This window comes from Apiospora marii (assembly GCF_038362585.1).
Source record: "Apiospora marii strain CBS 49790 chromosome Unknown utg000005l_segment0_segment0, whole genome shotgun sequence".
In the NCBI taxonomy this organism is placed as follows: domain Eukaryota; kingdom Fungi; phylum Ascomycota; class Sordariomycetes; order Amphisphaeriales; family Apiosporaceae; genus Apiospora; species Apiospora marii.
This window is the reverse complement of record NW_027117377.1, coordinates 5776772-5793727: the sequence shown is the minus strand read 5'-3', so window position 1 is coordinate 5793727 and position 16956 is coordinate 5776772. Positions and strand designations below refer to the sequence as shown.

Below are 16956 nucleotides of genomic sequence, written 5' to 3'. Positions count from 1 at the left end.
ATAGGCGGCTGTAGCAGATCGGGTACGGGAACATTGTTCTGCTCCTCGGGGCGACCGCCATCGGCCACATACCACGCCGGCCAGTGTTTCTGGTCAATAGGCTTCTGCACGGGCTCGAGGCACGCTGGCGTAAACATCCGGCGTTTTTCAATTCAATGTCGTCAAGGTTGGGGGTATTGGTCGCCTTGATGGATTTCTCCGTTAATTGAACACTTCTTGTGATGCTTCTCGCTCAGGGCGTGGCCTATGTTACGTCGTGCAAGAGCGACGATCCGATGGTACTGCTCGGATTCCGACTCGCCATGCTCTGGAAAGTACAGCTTGGGACGAACCTCTTCTGTCCATTCGATCTGTACAGGAAGCTAGTGTTAGTTACAGGTGTCTCTCATCACGCTTGGAGTTTGGACAGGCGTAGATGTTCTCTTACCACGGGTAGGACGGGGATTTCGACGCCTTTCGCTTTCAGTAGAGCTTCGGCTTGCTGTGGGTACGGAACGTCTTTCCAAGTCGGGCTGGGCGTGCCGGCAGGTTGAGCCAGCCATTTGCGGGCCAATACCAGCAACTTGGCGAAGATTTTGAGTTTGGTACCGAGACCTCGGATATCCAGGCGTCCGTGAGAGTTCATGGAGCTCATAAGATCGGCTTCATTAACTTCGTAGTGGCGGCGGAATCCTTCGTCGGAGCGGAAACTCAGGAACGTCTGGTACAGCTCCCGCAGTAGGATGGGGGCATTATAGGAGAGAGAGTCGAGTAGGATAGTGACGTGAATGAGAATTGCCGCAACAAACGAGTGTTGCTGTAGCCCCGGTAGACGGACATGGCGCTCTCGCTCTTCCTCAAGCCGGGGTGCAACAGCAACAAGAACTCTCGATCACCAGGGCGGGTGACAATCGGGCTCCCCTTGCCGCCCTTGGTGTGCTGCATGGCTTGCTCCATTTCCGGCTTGTCCTCGAGTCCAGACTTTTCCTCATCGCCGGTTGCGACCTGGGCTTCGAGGTGGCGGATGTTGACATCACGAGACTCAAGCTGGCCCTCTAGCTCCTTGACTCGGCCATCTCTGGCGGCCAGGGCAGTCTTCATGTTGGTTACCTGCTTCTCCAGGCTAGGATCGGGCCCTTTATTGATCTGCTCCTGGAGGTTACTCTTCTCCTGCAGAAGCTCTGAAAGGCGTCGTCTGTAGTCCATGGCTTCACGCTCCAGATCACGGATCCGGGTCTCCAGATCATCAACGTCGTCATCATGCTTGGTGATCCAGTCATCTCGCAGAGCGAGTTTGCTCGCGAGTGTGGCGTTCCGAGCTGTCAATGCGTTAACGCGGTTCGACAAAGACAAGCTACTAATTCCTGCCTGCTGACCAGGAACGAACGCCTTGGAAAATTCACCGAGTTGTTCATCGGCAACGGTGTTGCGTGATTCATTGTGAGGGGAACCGACAGGCGAAATCTTGCGTGCTTTGTTCGGGTAATCGGTCCCGTCTTCAGCATCGTCATCATCGTCTTCGATAGTGATGTAAACACGTTTGTCTCCAGGTGTAGGTTGCGACTGTTGGGAGCCCGGGGGATAATCAACGCCAGCAGCACTGCTCTTCTTACCCGAAGAGCCGGAGGCGGAAGCTGTATCAGCAGCGCGGGTCTCAGGTTTTGCATCTACGACCACCGGCATAGAATCGGGTAGCTCGTCCTCCATGTGCGAGTCCGAGTCCGAGTCGGATTCGGAATCAGGGTTGCCCGTGTCGCTAGAACCGTCAGAGCCGTTAGGACCGCCAGAGCCACCAGGATTGCCCGAGTTGCCAGAGCCCTCGCCCAGATCCGAATTGGCATTGTCAGACTGTGGCTCGCCGTCTGAGACAGACTGTCCAGGCTCGCTGAGTGGAGCAGAAACGTTTGCAGTGTTCTGCTGAGTGACCAAAGGCTGCATCCACTTTGGAGCACGCTCGGCCTTTATGGGAGATCCGATTCCTGGAACTCCATCAGGACCCGAGCGAACGAGTTGCATACTCCAGAGGATGTTGCGCTTTGTGGTGAGGCTGACCTGGCCAAGCTGCGGCTGCATGGGTATACCTTTCGCAACACGCCGATCAACGTGGTTGATGTACGACTTGCTAGCTAGGACCACCTTGGCGCAACGACGAGACACAGCGATGACTCTGTAATACTTCTTAAAGGACGACTCGCCGACTTCGGTATCATGCTGAATCTTGGGGCGTATATCATCAGTCCATGGCACCTGTGACGGTCAATTAGCATTATGTGTTGGCGTGCAGCACAATGCTGGGTGTAGCTGCGAGACAGGCATCGCATTATACTATACGTACCGAGGGGAGGACTCCTTCAACGTCGCTCTGAGAGAGCAGCTACACGACGCAGTCGGGGTATTCGACACCTTGCCAAGTAGGGTCCGCGGTACCAGCAGCTTCAGCAAGCATGTCACAGGTCCATACTAATATATTGGCCAAAACCACCGCCTTGTCCTCAATAGAGTACCGCAACTGACCATTGCTTTGGATGAGGTCCATGATTGACTCATTGCTGACTCGATAGGTGGCTTGGAATGTATCGTCCAGGTCGCATGGGAGGAACATAGCATAGTTAACGTCGAGCTGGACCCCGATCCTGGTCTTGACGCTGTATGCATTGATGATGCGTGCGACGTGTAGGGCTCGAGGGGAAAGGCAGAAGCGTCTGAAGGTAACGATGTGGGTGAAACCCAGGTAAGCAGCCAATGTCTCCTCGTTGTTATGAATCCTGAGGTGGTGCGTGAACTGATCGTCGCCAGGGTGCGTGAAACGCTCGGTGCCACCGTCCTGTTCGGCCTTGCACGACATTTTGGCGGTTGGATTGGGATGGAACTTCGTTTTGGGTTTGACGCAGATCGGGTCTGGTTATTCGTCGCTTTGACTCTCGCCGGTCGCAATAAGATGTCAGATACGAAACTGTTCAATGACGTCAGAATGTAGAAGCAAGGTGGATGAAGGCCTGAAGGAATTCCTAGGAAGGTGCAGTGTGCAAATGTGTACATGTTGCAGGCTGTGTGAACGAGGTTTTAGATAGTAAAGATATTTATTCGCAGGAAGAAGGAAAAAATAGATGAAAAAAAGAAAAGCAATACTTACAAAGGACGAAATATCTGGATGTTGTTGACTGCGATGAGCTTAGGGTGGTAGTGAGCTGGCCTGGAGTAAAATTTCCAGAATAATAGTCAACGAATGAGGAAGGCAATTTGGAGCATCAGGGCCTTGGTGCAAGAAAAGAAGGATTGGGAAGCATAGGAACAATTCAATTGCTTGATTTGATGAAAGTAACGGAATGGGAGGCTGCTTGGAACTGGATTGTGAGAAGATGAGGCTCTAGTGACCAACATGCGTTGCCCTCTAGCTTGATGATGATGGCGGTCATGTGTTGAGGCATCAGCCTCTTGATCCCTTGCCATTCCAGAGCCTGTTAACAACTTCGAGCTTTGTGCATTGTGTTCTGTTCAGTGGGATTGACCTTCTGCTCTGTGAGGGATGACTCCTTTTGTCGAAGCTATTCAACCTCGGTCTTGGCCCCCTTGAGTTCTTCTTTCTTGTTGATCACATACAAACTGAGGCCTTTCGATTATTCTCAATGACCGAAAGTAGGGGTCGCGGTGGATGCCTTGTCGGCAGCAAGGGTTCGAGACTCTATAGGCGTCGAGTCGGCTATAACTGGTGCGAGACGTCGATCTTGGTATTTGACGATATATGTGTGTCTGCGATGGTGATAGCACAAACACGACCTGCTGGATTCCAGGTGAAGCTGAAGATTTGGTTCCAGGAGTGTGAAGGTGGGGATGGAGATGTGGAAGTTTTTTTGGTGCAGGAGCGTTGTTGGTAATGGGGGAGCACCGGTGCTCAGGACTTTCATGGAGGGGATTTCATGCAGGATGGGGGATTTCATGCAGGAGATATGAAGGGGATCTTATGGAAGCAGCTCAAGGTTTTCATTCAATGGGAACATTATCTACATTTCAGCCTATTCCCTCTCATGTCATGACACTGCAGGTAGCCTTTATGTCACTTACCAGGTCCAGCAAGATGAGACTCTTTCTCATTGTACCAAGGCGTGCTGATGTGGTTCAACTCTCCTGAACAGTATCGGTGCATCTATAATTCTAAGCTTCCCTATTCTCCAGTAAATCGAAACCATTCAATGCCTATAGGCATGGTTCTGACCCTCTTGTCTGTTCAGGTCAACCAGGCTTCTTCGGCGGGTTTGATAGCTCCTCATCACTGCATCCGCTACCATCTTCCTCCTACACAAAATGCCAACTGGGTTCTTTTCACACTGACTGGCTTTTCCACTGTGAAATACCCACAAATGTAGGAAGAAACTGCATTAAAGAGGCAGAACCGCCACTTTACCATCAACAAATCACCCCAAAGCACCAACCCAGCTTCCCTGTCGAGTTTTGACTCGGAAAATCGCCGAGACACAGCCACCGCACTGCGCCGAAAAACGGCATCCGGCACTCTTTCACTTGGATTGGCTGGCAGTGACTGTGATCAATCAGCAGCTCCTCCATTGCATACAAAAGCCCTCACGTCCCAATTGCCATCACCGCCACCAGACACCCGACCGAAGCCATGGCTGACCAAAAGACCAAGTCGAGCGCCGCCCAACCCCAGTCGACTGTGCCGAAGAAACCCGATGAGACCAAGAAGCCGACCGCGCCAGAGGAATCTGATGTGACCATGAAGTTGAGAGCACGCGCCAAGGAGCTCGAGGCCAAGATTCGGCTGCAAAATGCCCAGCTGCACGCCGCCGATGACCGGATCGCCTGGGAAGATCGCAAATTGGCCTCGAAGAATGAGCAGGTTGAGTCTCTCACTGAACAGGTTGAGTCTCTCACCGAGCAGGCTGAGTCTCGTACCAAACAGCTCGCCTCCAAGGAGCAAGAGATCCAACGACTCCAGCGCAGGATCGCTGTACAAAGCGGGCGAATCACCGACCTCCAGCGCATACTGGATGCCTGCGGCAAGAAACTAGCTCTGCTTGCCCAAGAAGCCCCCGAGGAATACCGTAGTCGAATCGCCGAGCTCAAACAGGAACTCGAAAGCCTCCGGCGCTGGGACATTGGAGCGATGGATCCATCATGCATCCCGCTCTGAGCGAGTGCTTCTCAGCATACTGGTGGGCCTATTGCCTGGATCGTGCTACGCGCGTGGTTTGGTTCCGAGAGAAGAACATGGATCCGAGGAGGAGCAAAGAGCCACCTGGGCAGTCTTTGGCTACATGCTTATGGAGAACCGAGGTGTTGAGGACTTCGCCTCAAACGGCCGTATGTGGAACTAAAGACGATCCCTTCTCCCTTAGGCGACATGTGAGCCAGCCACAGTTCGTTGTGTCACATATGGCAAAGGGAAAGTTTGCATCTCAACGTTTCCTGCTCCTCTTCAAGATCACTCCGGTCTCGTATGGTCACAGGTCTTGCTACTGCCACGGCCATGGCCATGTCTTTTCTCTATTTCCTGTGTTGCCCATCTGGTCTACCTTTCACCCTACGGTGGCAATGCCCTTTTCACTAGACAGGTAGTTAACAACAGTCACTAGATGAAGGATAATGGGAGATTTGAGACCACTATAATGCCGCGTTTCGTGATCCTAGTTTCGTCATAAATATGCTCTTGCAATAAGAAACCATAACCTATTGGATGTATTAACCAGACAAGTAGTGTTTTCCTAAAAGCTACATGCATAGGAAGTTCTTCTTGCATCTCTCGATGGTGACATTCGTCGTAGCCTGCTGCTTCTCAGCCTCCGTCTCCAGCTCCTGTACTGCGCTCATGGGCGTATCGAGTTGCTCTTGGGCCCGATCTGCCCGCTTCTCCGATGCAGCCAGGGCGGTCTTGGTCTTCTTATGCGCCTCCCTCTCACTGGCCAGATATGTTTCTTTCTGCTCCAGCTTTGCCGACAGGTCATGCCGTTTCGCCTCGGTCTTCTCGACCGCTGCTTGTCCGCTTCGGAGAGCCTGCAAGAGCGTTTCGTTGTCCATGTTCTGGGACGTAGAGGCCTTGTTGTTGCTGCTTCCAGCCGTCAGTGGGTTACCATTGTCTGTCTGCTGGGCTTTGGCCCTTTTGGCCGGCGAGGGGCTCGGGCCCGCCTCCTCGCGCGCTGGTCTCTTCACTGTGAACTTGCGACTCTCCAGTCTGATGACGTTGATGTCACTGTTGGCTGTGGTGGCAGAATTCTTGGACAGCTCGATACATCGTCGGTGGTATCAGTAGTACTCGTCGCTCGTGTCGCTGGCTCTGCGAAATGCGAGAGGCCGAAATTCGTAGTTGATGGTCACCCGCGCCAGACCCGATTGTCTCATTCGGCCTCTTTTGTGTGTCTTTGGCATCTTCGTGACTCGATTCTCTCCACCAGCGCAGGAATGGCTGCTCGACATACAGCTGCTTGGCTGCCTCGGTCCCGCCCCAGCCGCGTGCGACCGTCTGTAGGATCTCGAGCTGCATGGCGGTGCATCGCAGTTCCTGGGTCGGTTTTCTTGTGGGGTACAGATGGTTCTCCGTGTCCTTCTCGACTCCTCCATGAACGTTGTCGGGGTTGTCGTGGGTGATATCTACCACTAGAGGCCGACCCGTCCAAGGCTTTGTCTCCTTGAAGTTGAATGCGTGCGGGAACATGTTGGATTTCAGGGAGAGGACGATGTAGTCGCGGACAATTCTGGGTAGCAGAATGTTGATTCTGATGAGAGCGACGATGGTGGAAATCATAAGTGTAGGGTCGATGGCGCGGTTGGTGGGATCAGCTTCCGCAGCTGCTTTGCTGCATCGGGTTGACTGGTTCGACGTGGATGCCCTGGGCGACTCGGAGTGCAGCCTGTACGGCGGCTGCAAGCTTGTCAACAAAGACTTGCTTGTCTTTGTTGAAGCTCCTCGCTGACCCATTTCTTGCTGTTGACGTCACCTCAGGCCAGTCTAGGTCTCTCGGGTGACTGTAAGGTGGGCTAACCAGGCTCCAACAGCTTATCCAAGCAGTGGCCCCCACCCTCTTACGGACAGTGGGCAGTGACACTGGTCCATCCTTGAGGACTTCTGTGTCATACCACGTCCCCTCATAGCAAGCATGCCGGTGCCTAGTCCGAGGTTGGCTCGGAGAATGCGCTAAGCGCCGTCGAGAGATGCGAGATGGTCAATTTCATGAAGCCAGCGGAGGAGGAGATCACGACACACTCGATGGGAATTTTGCAGCCCTTGAGCAGTCACGGAGAAAGTATTTAATCATTTGCAGCTTTTCGCTTAGAGGGGATCAAATCGCATCTTACTACCAAAGAATTATCTACTCTACATAACGCAAATCTCCAGACTCTCACAAAGTCCCGTCAAATGTCGAGGATGTAACTGCCCCAGCGAAGACAGGTCGGATCCAATTGTCGACAAGGGCCAATCCATGTATCATCACTTGAATGTATTGCGGAGGCAACGTGGAGCTGGATCCCGCGGCCAACTTGATTTATTCATCCTCATCCTCCTCATCCTCATCTTGATCCCCGAGTGCTGCAATCTCCTTTCCGAGCACCTTCAGGATCTCTTTGAGTGTGGCGAGGCGACTCTCCTTCAGAGCGACCTGCTGGTCAAGCCAGCCAATATGCTCATCCCGACGGGCGATTCGGCGTTTGCCCGACTCGACTTCGTTCCGGAGCGAGTCGATCGTGGCCTGGAGACGCTTGGCTTGGCCATTCCGGGCAGCCTGGCGCTTGAGGTCGGCGTTCTCGCGAGTGAGAACCTTGTTCTGGTCTCGGAGCAGAGCCAGCTTGGCTTCTCGGTCGGCGACCTTGTCCTTTTCGGCGGCTAGCTTGGCATCTCGCGTCGCGAGCTCTTCCTCGTGCTCGTTAATAAGCTCATTCAGCTCGTCGGCATCGTGCATGTCCAACTGTCTCGTAGGGCGGCGAGGGGAGTGGCCAGGACCATGGAGCCGCCGTCAGTGTTGCTCTCGTCCTGTTCGTTTTCGCTTGCGCTCGATTCGTCTTCGTTCGATGCTGATACTTCTTGCTCTCGATCGAGTCTCTCCCGCAAAGGCCGCAGGAGCTCGTACTCTGGCGTCTCCTTGATATCTTCCCATCCTCTTTCTTCCTGAGGTCGAGGGTCAGGGCGCAGTGTCGGGTTATTCTCATCTCCCGGTGCCATTCCTTTCTTGACGATGATCTTGGAGGGTCGCTTCTCGGCAATGGTCCCGTCCCAGTCTTTATGGTACTCGCCAAGCTCCACCTTGTACTTGACCGGGTCCTGAATGAAGACTAGCAGGTCCTCTTGTCCTCTGTCCTTCAATGCCCCCGAGAGTATGCCTGGGAGTTTGCCCGATCTCATCAAGCCCTGAACCGCCTTGAGGAGCCCCAAGGGAGCCTTCTTGACGTAGACCTCTGCGTGGTGCCAAGGCGATCTTGCTCCAGCTGGTTGGAAAGAGCCCATCGGGGCCATTTCGCGCAATGAATCGTGTAGGATGGAGACAATCTTGGCATCATTGGCTCGCTTAAGGTTGTGTTTGAGCTGGACCTGCGCTTTCAAGGCCTGTTTGGCCTCGTCGATGGCAATCTCAGACCAGATGCCGGGGTCCAAGCCGTCGATGCATTTGTTGGCCAAAGCCTTGTTGCTCTTGAAGACATCTTCGCGCATGTTATGTGGCTGCGCCACGTCGCTAAAGTGGTCGACCATCGTCAATGGGTAAGTGCCGAATTCAAGATCGAAGGATGTTGCTGAGTTTTCTTCGTCTTTTCTATCAATGTTTGGTCAGAGATGGATAATGAAGAGAAAATGGTATCCTGGGTTCTTACGCTGGTGGAACAGTGTGGTGCTGTTTCTATTCCCTTTTTGCAGGACCTTTGATGCACAGATTGGCGCAATGAAAATGAAATTTGCGTGGGAGGGGGATGGGTAAAGGTGTTTTTGTGGTCTTATGCGCAAGGGTCAGTGTGTGTGCAGTTGAGGGTTGGAAAGGTAGCTTGGTTTCAAAGGGTCAGTTACATTCAATTGTCTGCGGCTTTGATATCGTCGACCTGCAGCTTGGCGATGGCAAGAGAGCCCCCCGGCGGCCGAGCCGAAGAGGTCGTCGTTGTCGGCGTTCTCGGCGTTGGCGTCCCCGGCGTTGTCGTTGTCGTCGTCGTCGTCATTTCTGTCTCTCAAGGGGCCCACCGGACAATAGCCGTCCGAATCTTGGTTGTGTTCCCAGCCTCGCCGCATGTGCATTTACACACCACTGGTTCGCGCCTCCTGTGAAGCGAGTCAGGTAACGAGACAGCAGCCCCTTATTGCAGCTCCCAGAAGTCACTGCTGATGGCTTCTTTATCTTTCATTGGACGATGCGCGGCGAAGGCTACCAAGACGTCTTTGTGGCAGATCCAGGTCAACGCTGTATATAATCGGCTATTTTATGATATCCATCTATCTGCCACAAGCGCGCAAGAACTATCCAGGTCCTCTATGTAGTTGGAAACTCTGTCCACCAACCAACCTGCTTTGATGAATTGATTTGGACTGCTCAGACTACTGTTTCTGGGATGGTCAGGTTTGAGGCACCTCGACGCAGCATTGGAGTACTCCAGGCAAGGCGACTTGGCAGCGTGGCCCAGACGGAGTTCCGCAGAGGTAACACACCTGCCCGCAGAGAAGGAAAACTGGATGCAGTCGCGTTTGCACTCGCATAGTGTCCGGCAACCCTCGAAGGAGACCGGGGCCTGCCGCTCCGCATACGTCAAGGCATCGCGGTCCTTCTCGGACATCTTCTCGAAGCCTCTTCGCTGTGCTCAATCCCGGCCGCCATGTTGTCCCACGAGTCTCGCCGTTCGCGAAGCTGGGGCAGGATGATGCCTTTGAAGACATCTCCAAATCTGGGGGCACTCCCCGGATGACCAACCAGCCAACGCAGCTCGAATCTCCACATCGCCTCGTACTCCAGGCGGTTCAGGTGGTGGAAAGTGGTCGGCGAGTAGCACCAGGGCTCCCGCCCAATCTTGGAGACGTTCCAGTCCATGGTAGTCGGGCTGTCCCCCTGAAGATTGGGGAACGCCCAGAACATGTCGATCCCAACATCCCTGATAACTTTGCCAAGAACCATGTCGCCAGCCCATTGCTCCGCGGTATAAGCCTCGATCTCTGCCCTCTTCTCCCTCCATCGCTGCGACACCATCTGCATGGCCGGTTTGGAGAGCACAAACCCGGAACCCCCGTGTCCGAAAAGAACGTCGCCGATGTACATGTGCTTCCCCAGATAGTGAGGTTTCTCCGGGTCAAACTGGGACAGCCACTCCAGCATATTCTGCCAGACCAAGTAGGTGTCGCCTTCGACGAACACGAACCATTTCGCCCTGGGCCGGTGACGCAAGGCCCTTTCCACCATCGGCAGGAACTTCCACTTGTCGAGTTTCCACCCAGGGTTGTCCGTGGCCCCGCCGCCGCCGCTGCCGAACAGGGTCTGATAGTCAAGACCTTCCCTGCCGCTGGCACGGAGCTTGTTGTACAGCTCAAAGTCGGGGTTGGACCGCCGGATCTCCTCGTCCACCTCGTCGAGGACATCATGGAGGTGGTGCCCGGCAATGTCCTCTTCAAAATCCGAATAGATGACGAGATCCGGGATGCAGCTGAGCACCGTCTGGAAGTGGACGGGGAGCTTCTCGCGGGCCTCGGTGGCTCCCGTGCGAAGGACTACCAGGATGTCGTCCAGCAGAGGTGACTGTGGGCAAATCGGGGCGTTCGGTTCGGCAACACACGGAAAATGGGACCAAGGGTCCAATGACCAATAGAGGCAGAAAGTGAGAACGGCTGCGGCGAACAACACCCTTCGCGGCCTGTTATAAAGTCCCATAATGGACGGATAGTTGGCGCATCGATCAACAACGCGCTCTGATTTACTCATTTTGTTTAAGAAAGGAAAATAGGAAGAGAACTTGAAAGGCGTTTTCTTTCATTTTCCTCTTTGTTTCGCTTGGGATACCACTCCTCCGGGAATAGACCGCACCCGACAATGCGGTCGCTGCATTAGCCGCCGTGGGGAATGAGAACGGCAGGGGTGACCCAACGCAATTACATGATTGGTCCATTTCGCCATCATGGTGCATCAGTTGGGTTGCTGCAATGCTACGGGGCCTGCTCAGAAATAGAAATAACAGATGTCGGTCGGCGCGTATCCAGGCAATAAGATCCACGTTCGGTCCATCGGGATTGTTAAAACCTTTCATTCAGATCCCATATTTCTTTCTGGACCGTGTTGCACCAGATGCACACCTAATTGTCTAATATTGCGTTGTTGCTTGCCGATCGGATTCGGTTCTCATTCACTATGCTGGAACATAGGGAAGAGAATACCGGCCTCATATATTACACACCGGGAGATTCTGATAACGGGTCATTCATCTATCCATGGGTGTTTGCGGAACGATTCCGGGAGAGCTCTTCGGTGAATGTTTCGTGGATGACGCATTACGATGCGATCAATCTCTACTGCTACCAGCGAGGCAAGGTGGCATCATCAATGCAACTCTCGAGTGAGCTATGAGTGCCTGATAATCAGCATATGCATCAAGTCACTGATATTGTGTACTTATCAATAGCAAACCTAGCTGCCAGGTGGTTCCAGTGGGAGGTGCGGGTGCAGGAAACCAACCTCACCGAGCCCTACGTTTTCCGAATTGTTGATGCATTTGGGACACCAGAAGAACAAGTGCAGAGCGGGTTCTGGAGCAGCAGTTTCTTCATCATGAGAGAGGCAGCGTCTAGGTCGACTACAACTTCGACAAGCTCGTCCAGTGCATCCAGTCCTTGCGGCTCGTCCGGCCTCTCCAGTTCACCCAGCTTTCGCCCCCCTACATCGACACCGACAAGTTCCAAAACCCCCGGCCCGGCATCTTCGCCTACCACTACCAACAGCGCCCATTCACAAACCTCCATATCGTCCGCATCTGAAACCAAAGCTTCGACTCTCGGTGCAGGTACAATCACTGGGATTGTCCTGGGCTCCACCGCCGTCGCCATTGTACTTGGCTGTATGGCGTTCTGGTACGGGAGGAGGAAGGGGGTAAAGAGGGAACATGTTCCTCCATTACATTTTAGACACGAAGAAACTACAATCAAGCCCGAAGGGGATGCTTAAAAACAGGTGGCCGAGCTATATGTACAGCCCGTGGAATTGCAGGGTGGCGGTCCAACGTCTTATTACGAGCTCCCAGGAAACATGAGGTAGAGATAGGCAATTACATTATTCAAATATCCAGTGCAACGAAGCAATTGATCTACATGCACTTGTGCTCTAATACATGTTTCCTGGTATGAAAGACGGATGACCATCAGCAAGCAAAGCTCTCCTCCCGCAGCCTGACTGCTACCCCCTTTCTGCCTAGCCCAGCAACAATGGACCTAACCTCATCCGCCATACCCGGCGGCCCGCAAACCGCGACGGTCGTGCCGCCACTCTCGCGGCCTACCGCAACTTCCAGCACCGACTGGAGGTCTAAACGCATGCCGACCAAGATAGACACGTTGGCGTGACCCCAAGCCATGTTGGTCGCGGTGTTGGGACCTACTACGGCCTCCTGCCATACTGCCCGTGCCACCGCCTCAACAAGGGGTACACTTCGCACGCCCCAGTACAGCTCCGTCGTGCCCGACGAAGACGCGTTGCCTTTGAGTAGGGGCAGCATCGGCGTGATCCCCACCCCGCCCGCGATGCAGACCAGGTTTGGGTACTTCGGATACGACCCCCACCCCAAGCTGCACCGTGAGATGAGTGGTACGTCGGCGCCGTAGGACGACTCCACCAGGACCTTGACACCCTGCCTCTGCCCCGCGTGCTTCCGAAGCTTCGCGGTGAGGCCGCCTCGACGGCGAACAAAGAAGACTATGCCGGGTATCTGGGACGCGCCGGTGTGGTTCCCGACGGCCCGGCTCCTGGCGCTTACGTTCTTCTCTGCGGGCCCAGGCGATGGTGCATCCGAATCGGAGTCGGGGAGTAACGACGTGGGCCGAGCCGGGAAACTCACGGTCGCAACAGAGAACGGATGGTTCTCCCAGAAACGCCAGCTTAAAGATGGGAAGTACAGGTACGCGTGCCCTTCAGCAATCACGCCAGGTATCTGAACCATGAGATAGTCGGGATCGACGACCGTTACCTTGGCCTTCTTGAGTCCCCCGTTCCTCCAAATGCGGACCGGCCGCGCCAGGAGACGGTCGAAACCCCAGATCCCCAACGCGGCCACGAGCCAGGCCTGGTACTCCCACCGCCACCTGTAGCGGTAGAAGATGTGCAGGCAGCAGCCGGCCATCACCGCGGCAGAGAGTACGATGTGGCAGGCCAGGAAGGTCTCGTACACTCTCCGCCGCAAGGGCAGCGTCGAGGCGGGGATGAGCACCACCATGGCCACCAACGCGACGATGCCCCATATCAAGTACTCCTTCTGCGCCACGCCCGCGTGTCCCAGTACCGTGTCGTGGTGCTTCTGCAGGAAGATGGCGGAGTGGAGACAGGCTTGCAGAATGCTGATGACGGCAGTCCAGCGATGCAGCAGAAGGAACGTGGCGTGCGACCAGTCGGTCAGATGCAGCAGGAGACTGTTCCGGCTCGCGTACAGCACGGTCAGGGCGAGATTGGCGAAGCTAAAGAGCCCGACGCGGTGTCCGACCAGCGACACGAGATCTGGCCGGGTCGCCGACGGGGGGTACGCCACGGCCGTGAGGGTGATGTTGAGGATCCACAGGTAGGCAATGAAGAGGGCTTGTCCGCGCGTGGGGACGAGTCCGAGGCCCAGGAGGGGAACGGCGTGGCGGTTTCCGAGGATCGGGGGGTCGATGAGGTGGGCGAAGATGCGGCTGGACAGTGACGGCGGGAGAGGCAGGAACCGGAAAAGCGACAGGACTACTGGCGCGAGGATGCCTGTACCAAACAAGACAATTCTGTTCCAAGTCAGTAGAAGACACTGTGTGGTTGTCTAAAAAGTGAAATACCCATATCGCCCGGCTGTGTCACTGGTCGGACGAACCCGGCCGTCGCCGCCGTCTGGCTGGGCGGGACTAGGCGAAGCTGCTTTCAACGATGCTGAGAAACGGGCCTGGACCTGAGGAATCCAAGTCTCATTCAGCGATCGCATACTGTCACTTGAAATCCTCTGGCAGGTTTCTGTCGTCGGAGGGTTGCATGATTGGATCTTAGCCTCAAGGAGGCCATGCCGGTAGTTGACGGCCGGGTGGAAGATGCCCTGTCCTCCACCGACCCAAACGCCGAGCAGAACCAAATACACTCGAGGAGTCATCCGGACACTGGGCAAAGGGCAAAAGAACTCTTGCATATGAGCAGCATGATTATTGAGACATCGGGGTGACCTGGTGATATAGCAACGGCGATGCAGATCATTGCCCACTGTGCAACATCCCAGACTCTGGAGGGTTCGTGGCCGCAGGGCACCAAAGTCTATTAACCGAGAGACTTTTGACAAAGTAACACTTTCGGCAGTCTACTAGCTGGCCGGGTACCAACGATTGTCAATGACTTATCGGGGGTGAGCGACACCATGGTACTGCGCAAGCATCCTACGCTGCACGCAATCCTCTGGAGCTCCCTCTTCGCATTTACAGTAACTTTGCTTCATGCGTAACAGTGACATGCCAGGGTGCCAGAAAGGACTCTATAAAGTCAAAAATGCAGCTGCGGGCAACCGGGGCAGCAACCTGAGAAAACCTAAAAAGTAAAGTTCTTGGATATGCGTCGTCGGCTCTTGGTACTTCGAAGTGGGGGAGAACAGTTGGTCAAGTCACAAGCAGGCAAGGAGGAGACATGATTTGGAACATCAATTGGATATTTGCATTCAGAAGTATCTACCAGGAAGCCCAATATACAGTTACAGACCGATGAAGAGAACAAGCGGGTTCTCATCCAAACTATTTGAAAAGGGGTTGTACACGAATCGAAAGAAGAAGGATTGATATGCTGCTAGAGCATATCTGGTTGGATGGTTGCCTTGTCCAAGCATGCAGCTTACAGGCTGGCGACCTGGCGGGCGTGGCGGCGCTTCTTGCAGGGCTTCTTGGTAGGCTGGGCGGCGGCCGAGGTGGGAGCGGCAGCAGCAGACGAGGTCTTGGCCGGGGCGGGGGCGGCAGAAGAGGCCTTGGCGGGAGCAGAGGAGGCAGGGGCGGTGGAGGCGGGGGCAGCACCGGAGCCGGCCTTGGAAGAGCCAGCACCGAAAGCCAGCTTGGGGCCGGGGATGGGGTACGAGTCCAGCTTCTGGTAGATGTTGAACTTGATACCGGCGTCGGAGGCGGTGTAGAGCTTGGTGGCGGGAGTGCCCTCGGGCTGCTCGGTGCCGGAGCCGGTGACCTCGAGGTTGATGCACTGGGGGTAGTTCTGGGCGCCGTTCTCCTGGCCGGCCGAGTGGAGGGCGATGATCTCGTGGCGCAGGACGTAGTTGCCGGCCTTGAGGGTGGAGGGGATGGTGGCGGTCCAGCTGTTGTTGTTGGCCACGAGGTCGTCCGAGGCGAACTTGGCCGGGTTGGAGGAGCCGTCGACGAGACCGGCCTCGGCGATCTTGAAGAAGTTCAGGGCGCCGGGGCTGGCCTTGGAGCAGTCGCCGTCGCAGGCGGCCATGTAGTCGATGACGGGGCCCTTGTGAGACTCGGGCCAGGTGTCCCAGAAGAGCTCGACCTTGTCGCCAGCGGCAACCTTGGCGCTCAGGGCACCGGGGGCACCGCCACGGTGGCAGGCGATGTCGCTGGTGCCGAAGGCCTCGGGGCCGACGAAGCCGTTGTCGGTGGCGGTGTCGGCCCAGGCGATGCGGTCGACCTTGGGGTTCTCATAGGGGGCCGAGCTGGCCGGGTAGCCCTGGTAGGACTTGCCGTTGATCTTGATCTCCTGGACGTGGCCGTGGGCGGCGACGAGACCGGCACCGGCGGCAATGGCCAGGGTGAGAGGGTTGAAGGAAGGCATGTTGGGTATGTGGTGGTGTGATGGACGTGTAGTCAAAAAGTTGGACAGGGTGCAAGAAGCAAATGGGTTGCTGGTAGGCGAGAAGTTGTAGTAGTTGGCCGGCTTGCGGAGAAAAGAGTGTGAAGTTGACTGCAGTCGATACAGGAGCGAAAGAATGAAGCTCGAAAGAGTGAAAGCGAATGAATGCAATACCAATGATGCGTCTGATGAGGAGGGAAAGAGAGGAAAAAGCTAATGCATCGTGAGGATATTTCTACCTTTAAGTACGGCCGTCTTGGCAACTCATCCCATCACTTGGGTCCAGGCACCACACCCATTCTGTTCCCTTCCGCACCACTTACAAGTTACAACGGCCAGGGGGAAGTCATCCTGGCGCTCAAATCGGGTGTGCTCCACTGGTAAACGCCGAGACTGCAGGGAGGATTGTGGATGCCATTTCGACACGAATGGGACTCACAGCCTCAAGTTGTCAAAAATCCCGCCAAGGGCTCCGGGGGTGTCAATCAATGTGACGAGACCATGTGGTGAGGTCGCGGCTTACAGTACCTAGTTGTGGGCAGAGGAAATGAAATGAGCAGGGGAGAGGCTGACTGTTGGCGTTCCGGGGGGCTGTCAGGCTGTTTGTTTCATCGTAGTGGGTGCGGCGTTGAGAGAGGGGGGGCCGTTGTCAACGGGACTGCCAGACTGGGCCGATAATCACGAGACTTCAGACGAAACCCGATCCAGAAAAAAGAGGAAGAAACGCTCGAGCAGTTGTTTGTTCCAACTACTGCGACTGTATCCATACTGTTGACCGCGGTAGAATATCTCCGAGGGGAGTTGCTGTATTCGGGGAGGAATGAATCGTTTGGGTTCAATCAACACACCATTTTGTCGCTTTTACGCGACTCTCATGCACCGACAGCAATCATGTATGCACCCACCTGGGCTTGCTAGGATCCCAACAATTGACGAAATAACAACGAAAGCGACCCGGTCCTGGGCTGGCCAATTGAAGCGACTGTTGCGAAATGGCGGCATAAAGATGAAGGCA

General features: G+C 55.0%; 8 protein-coding genes across 8 annotated transcripts; 2 read left to right on the top strand and 6 right to left on the bottom strand.

The window, feature by feature from the left end:
* Positions 1 to 690: 690 nt before the first annotated feature.
* On the bottom strand, positions 691 to 2824 carry PG985_009738 (uncharacterized protein; the record flags this gene model as incomplete). The annotated part of the gene is made up of 2 exons (XM_066829506.1): positions 691 to 2226; positions 2441 to 2824. The coding sequence occupies 2 exons, from the start codon at positions 2822 to 2824 to the stop codon at positions 691 to 693; spliced, it is 1920 nt and encodes a 639-aa protein (XP_066684418.1).
* Positions 2825 to 4603: 1779 nt separating this feature from the next.
* On the top strand, positions 4604 to 5128 carry PG985_009737 (uncharacterized protein; the record flags this gene model as incomplete). Its single annotated transcript, XM_066829505.1, has 1 exon — positions 4604 to 5128. One exon carries the CDS (start codon positions 4604 to 4606, stop codon positions 5126 to 5128), a length of 525 nt encoding a protein of 174 aa, XP_066684417.1.
* A 578-nt stretch (positions 5129 to 5706) lies between these two features.
* On the bottom strand, positions 5707 to 6736 carry PG985_009736 (uncharacterized protein; the record flags this gene model as incomplete). Its single annotated transcript, XM_066829504.1, has 2 exons — positions 5707 to 6184; positions 6411 to 6736. The coding sequence occupies 2 exons, from the start codon at positions 6734 to 6736 to the stop codon at positions 5707 to 5709; spliced, it is 804 nt and encodes a 267-aa protein (XP_066684416.1).
* Positions 6737 to 7475: 739 nt separating this feature from the next.
* PG985_009735 (uncharacterized protein) lies at positions 7476 to 8674 on the bottom strand (the record flags this gene model as incomplete). Its single annotated transcript, XM_066829503.1, has 2 exons — positions 7476 to 7895; positions 7931 to 8674. The coding sequence occupies 2 exons, from the start codon at positions 8672 to 8674 to the stop codon at positions 7476 to 7478; spliced, it is 1164 nt and encodes a 387-aa protein (XP_066684415.1).
* A 1036-nt stretch (positions 8675 to 9710) lies between these two features.
* Positions 9711 to 10871, bottom strand: PG985_009734 (uncharacterized protein; the record flags this gene model as incomplete). The annotated part of the gene is made up of 1 exon (XM_066829502.1): positions 9711 to 10871. The coding sequence occupies one exon, from the start codon at positions 10869 to 10871 to the stop codon at positions 9711 to 9713; it is 1161 nt and encodes a 386-aa protein (XP_066684414.1).
* Positions 10872 to 11294: 423 nt separating this feature from the next.
* PG985_009733 (uncharacterized protein) lies at positions 11295 to 12104 on the top strand (the record flags this gene model as incomplete). Its single annotated transcript, XM_066829501.1, has 2 exons — positions 11295 to 11499; positions 11566 to 12104. The coding sequence occupies 2 exons, from the start codon at positions 11295 to 11297 to the stop codon at positions 12102 to 12104; spliced, it is 744 nt and encodes a 247-aa protein (XP_066684413.1).
* A 193-nt stretch (positions 12105 to 12297) lies between these two features.
* PG985_009732 (uncharacterized protein) lies at positions 12298 to 13955 on the bottom strand (the record flags this gene model as incomplete). Its single annotated transcript, XM_066829500.1, has 2 exons — positions 12298 to 13880; positions 13952 to 13955. 2 exons carry the CDS (start codon positions 13953 to 13955, stop codon positions 12298 to 12300), a joined length of 1587 nt encoding a protein of 528 aa, XP_066684412.1.
* Positions 13956 to 14978: 1023 nt separating this feature from the next.
* On the bottom strand, positions 14979 to 15923 carry PG985_009731 (endoglucanase; the record flags this gene model as incomplete). Its single annotated transcript, XM_066829499.1, has 1 exon — positions 14979 to 15923. One exon carries the CDS (start codon positions 15921 to 15923, stop codon positions 14979 to 14981), a length of 945 nt encoding a protein of 314 aa, XP_066684411.1.
* Between the last annotated feature and the right edge of the window lie 1033 nt (positions 15924 to 16956).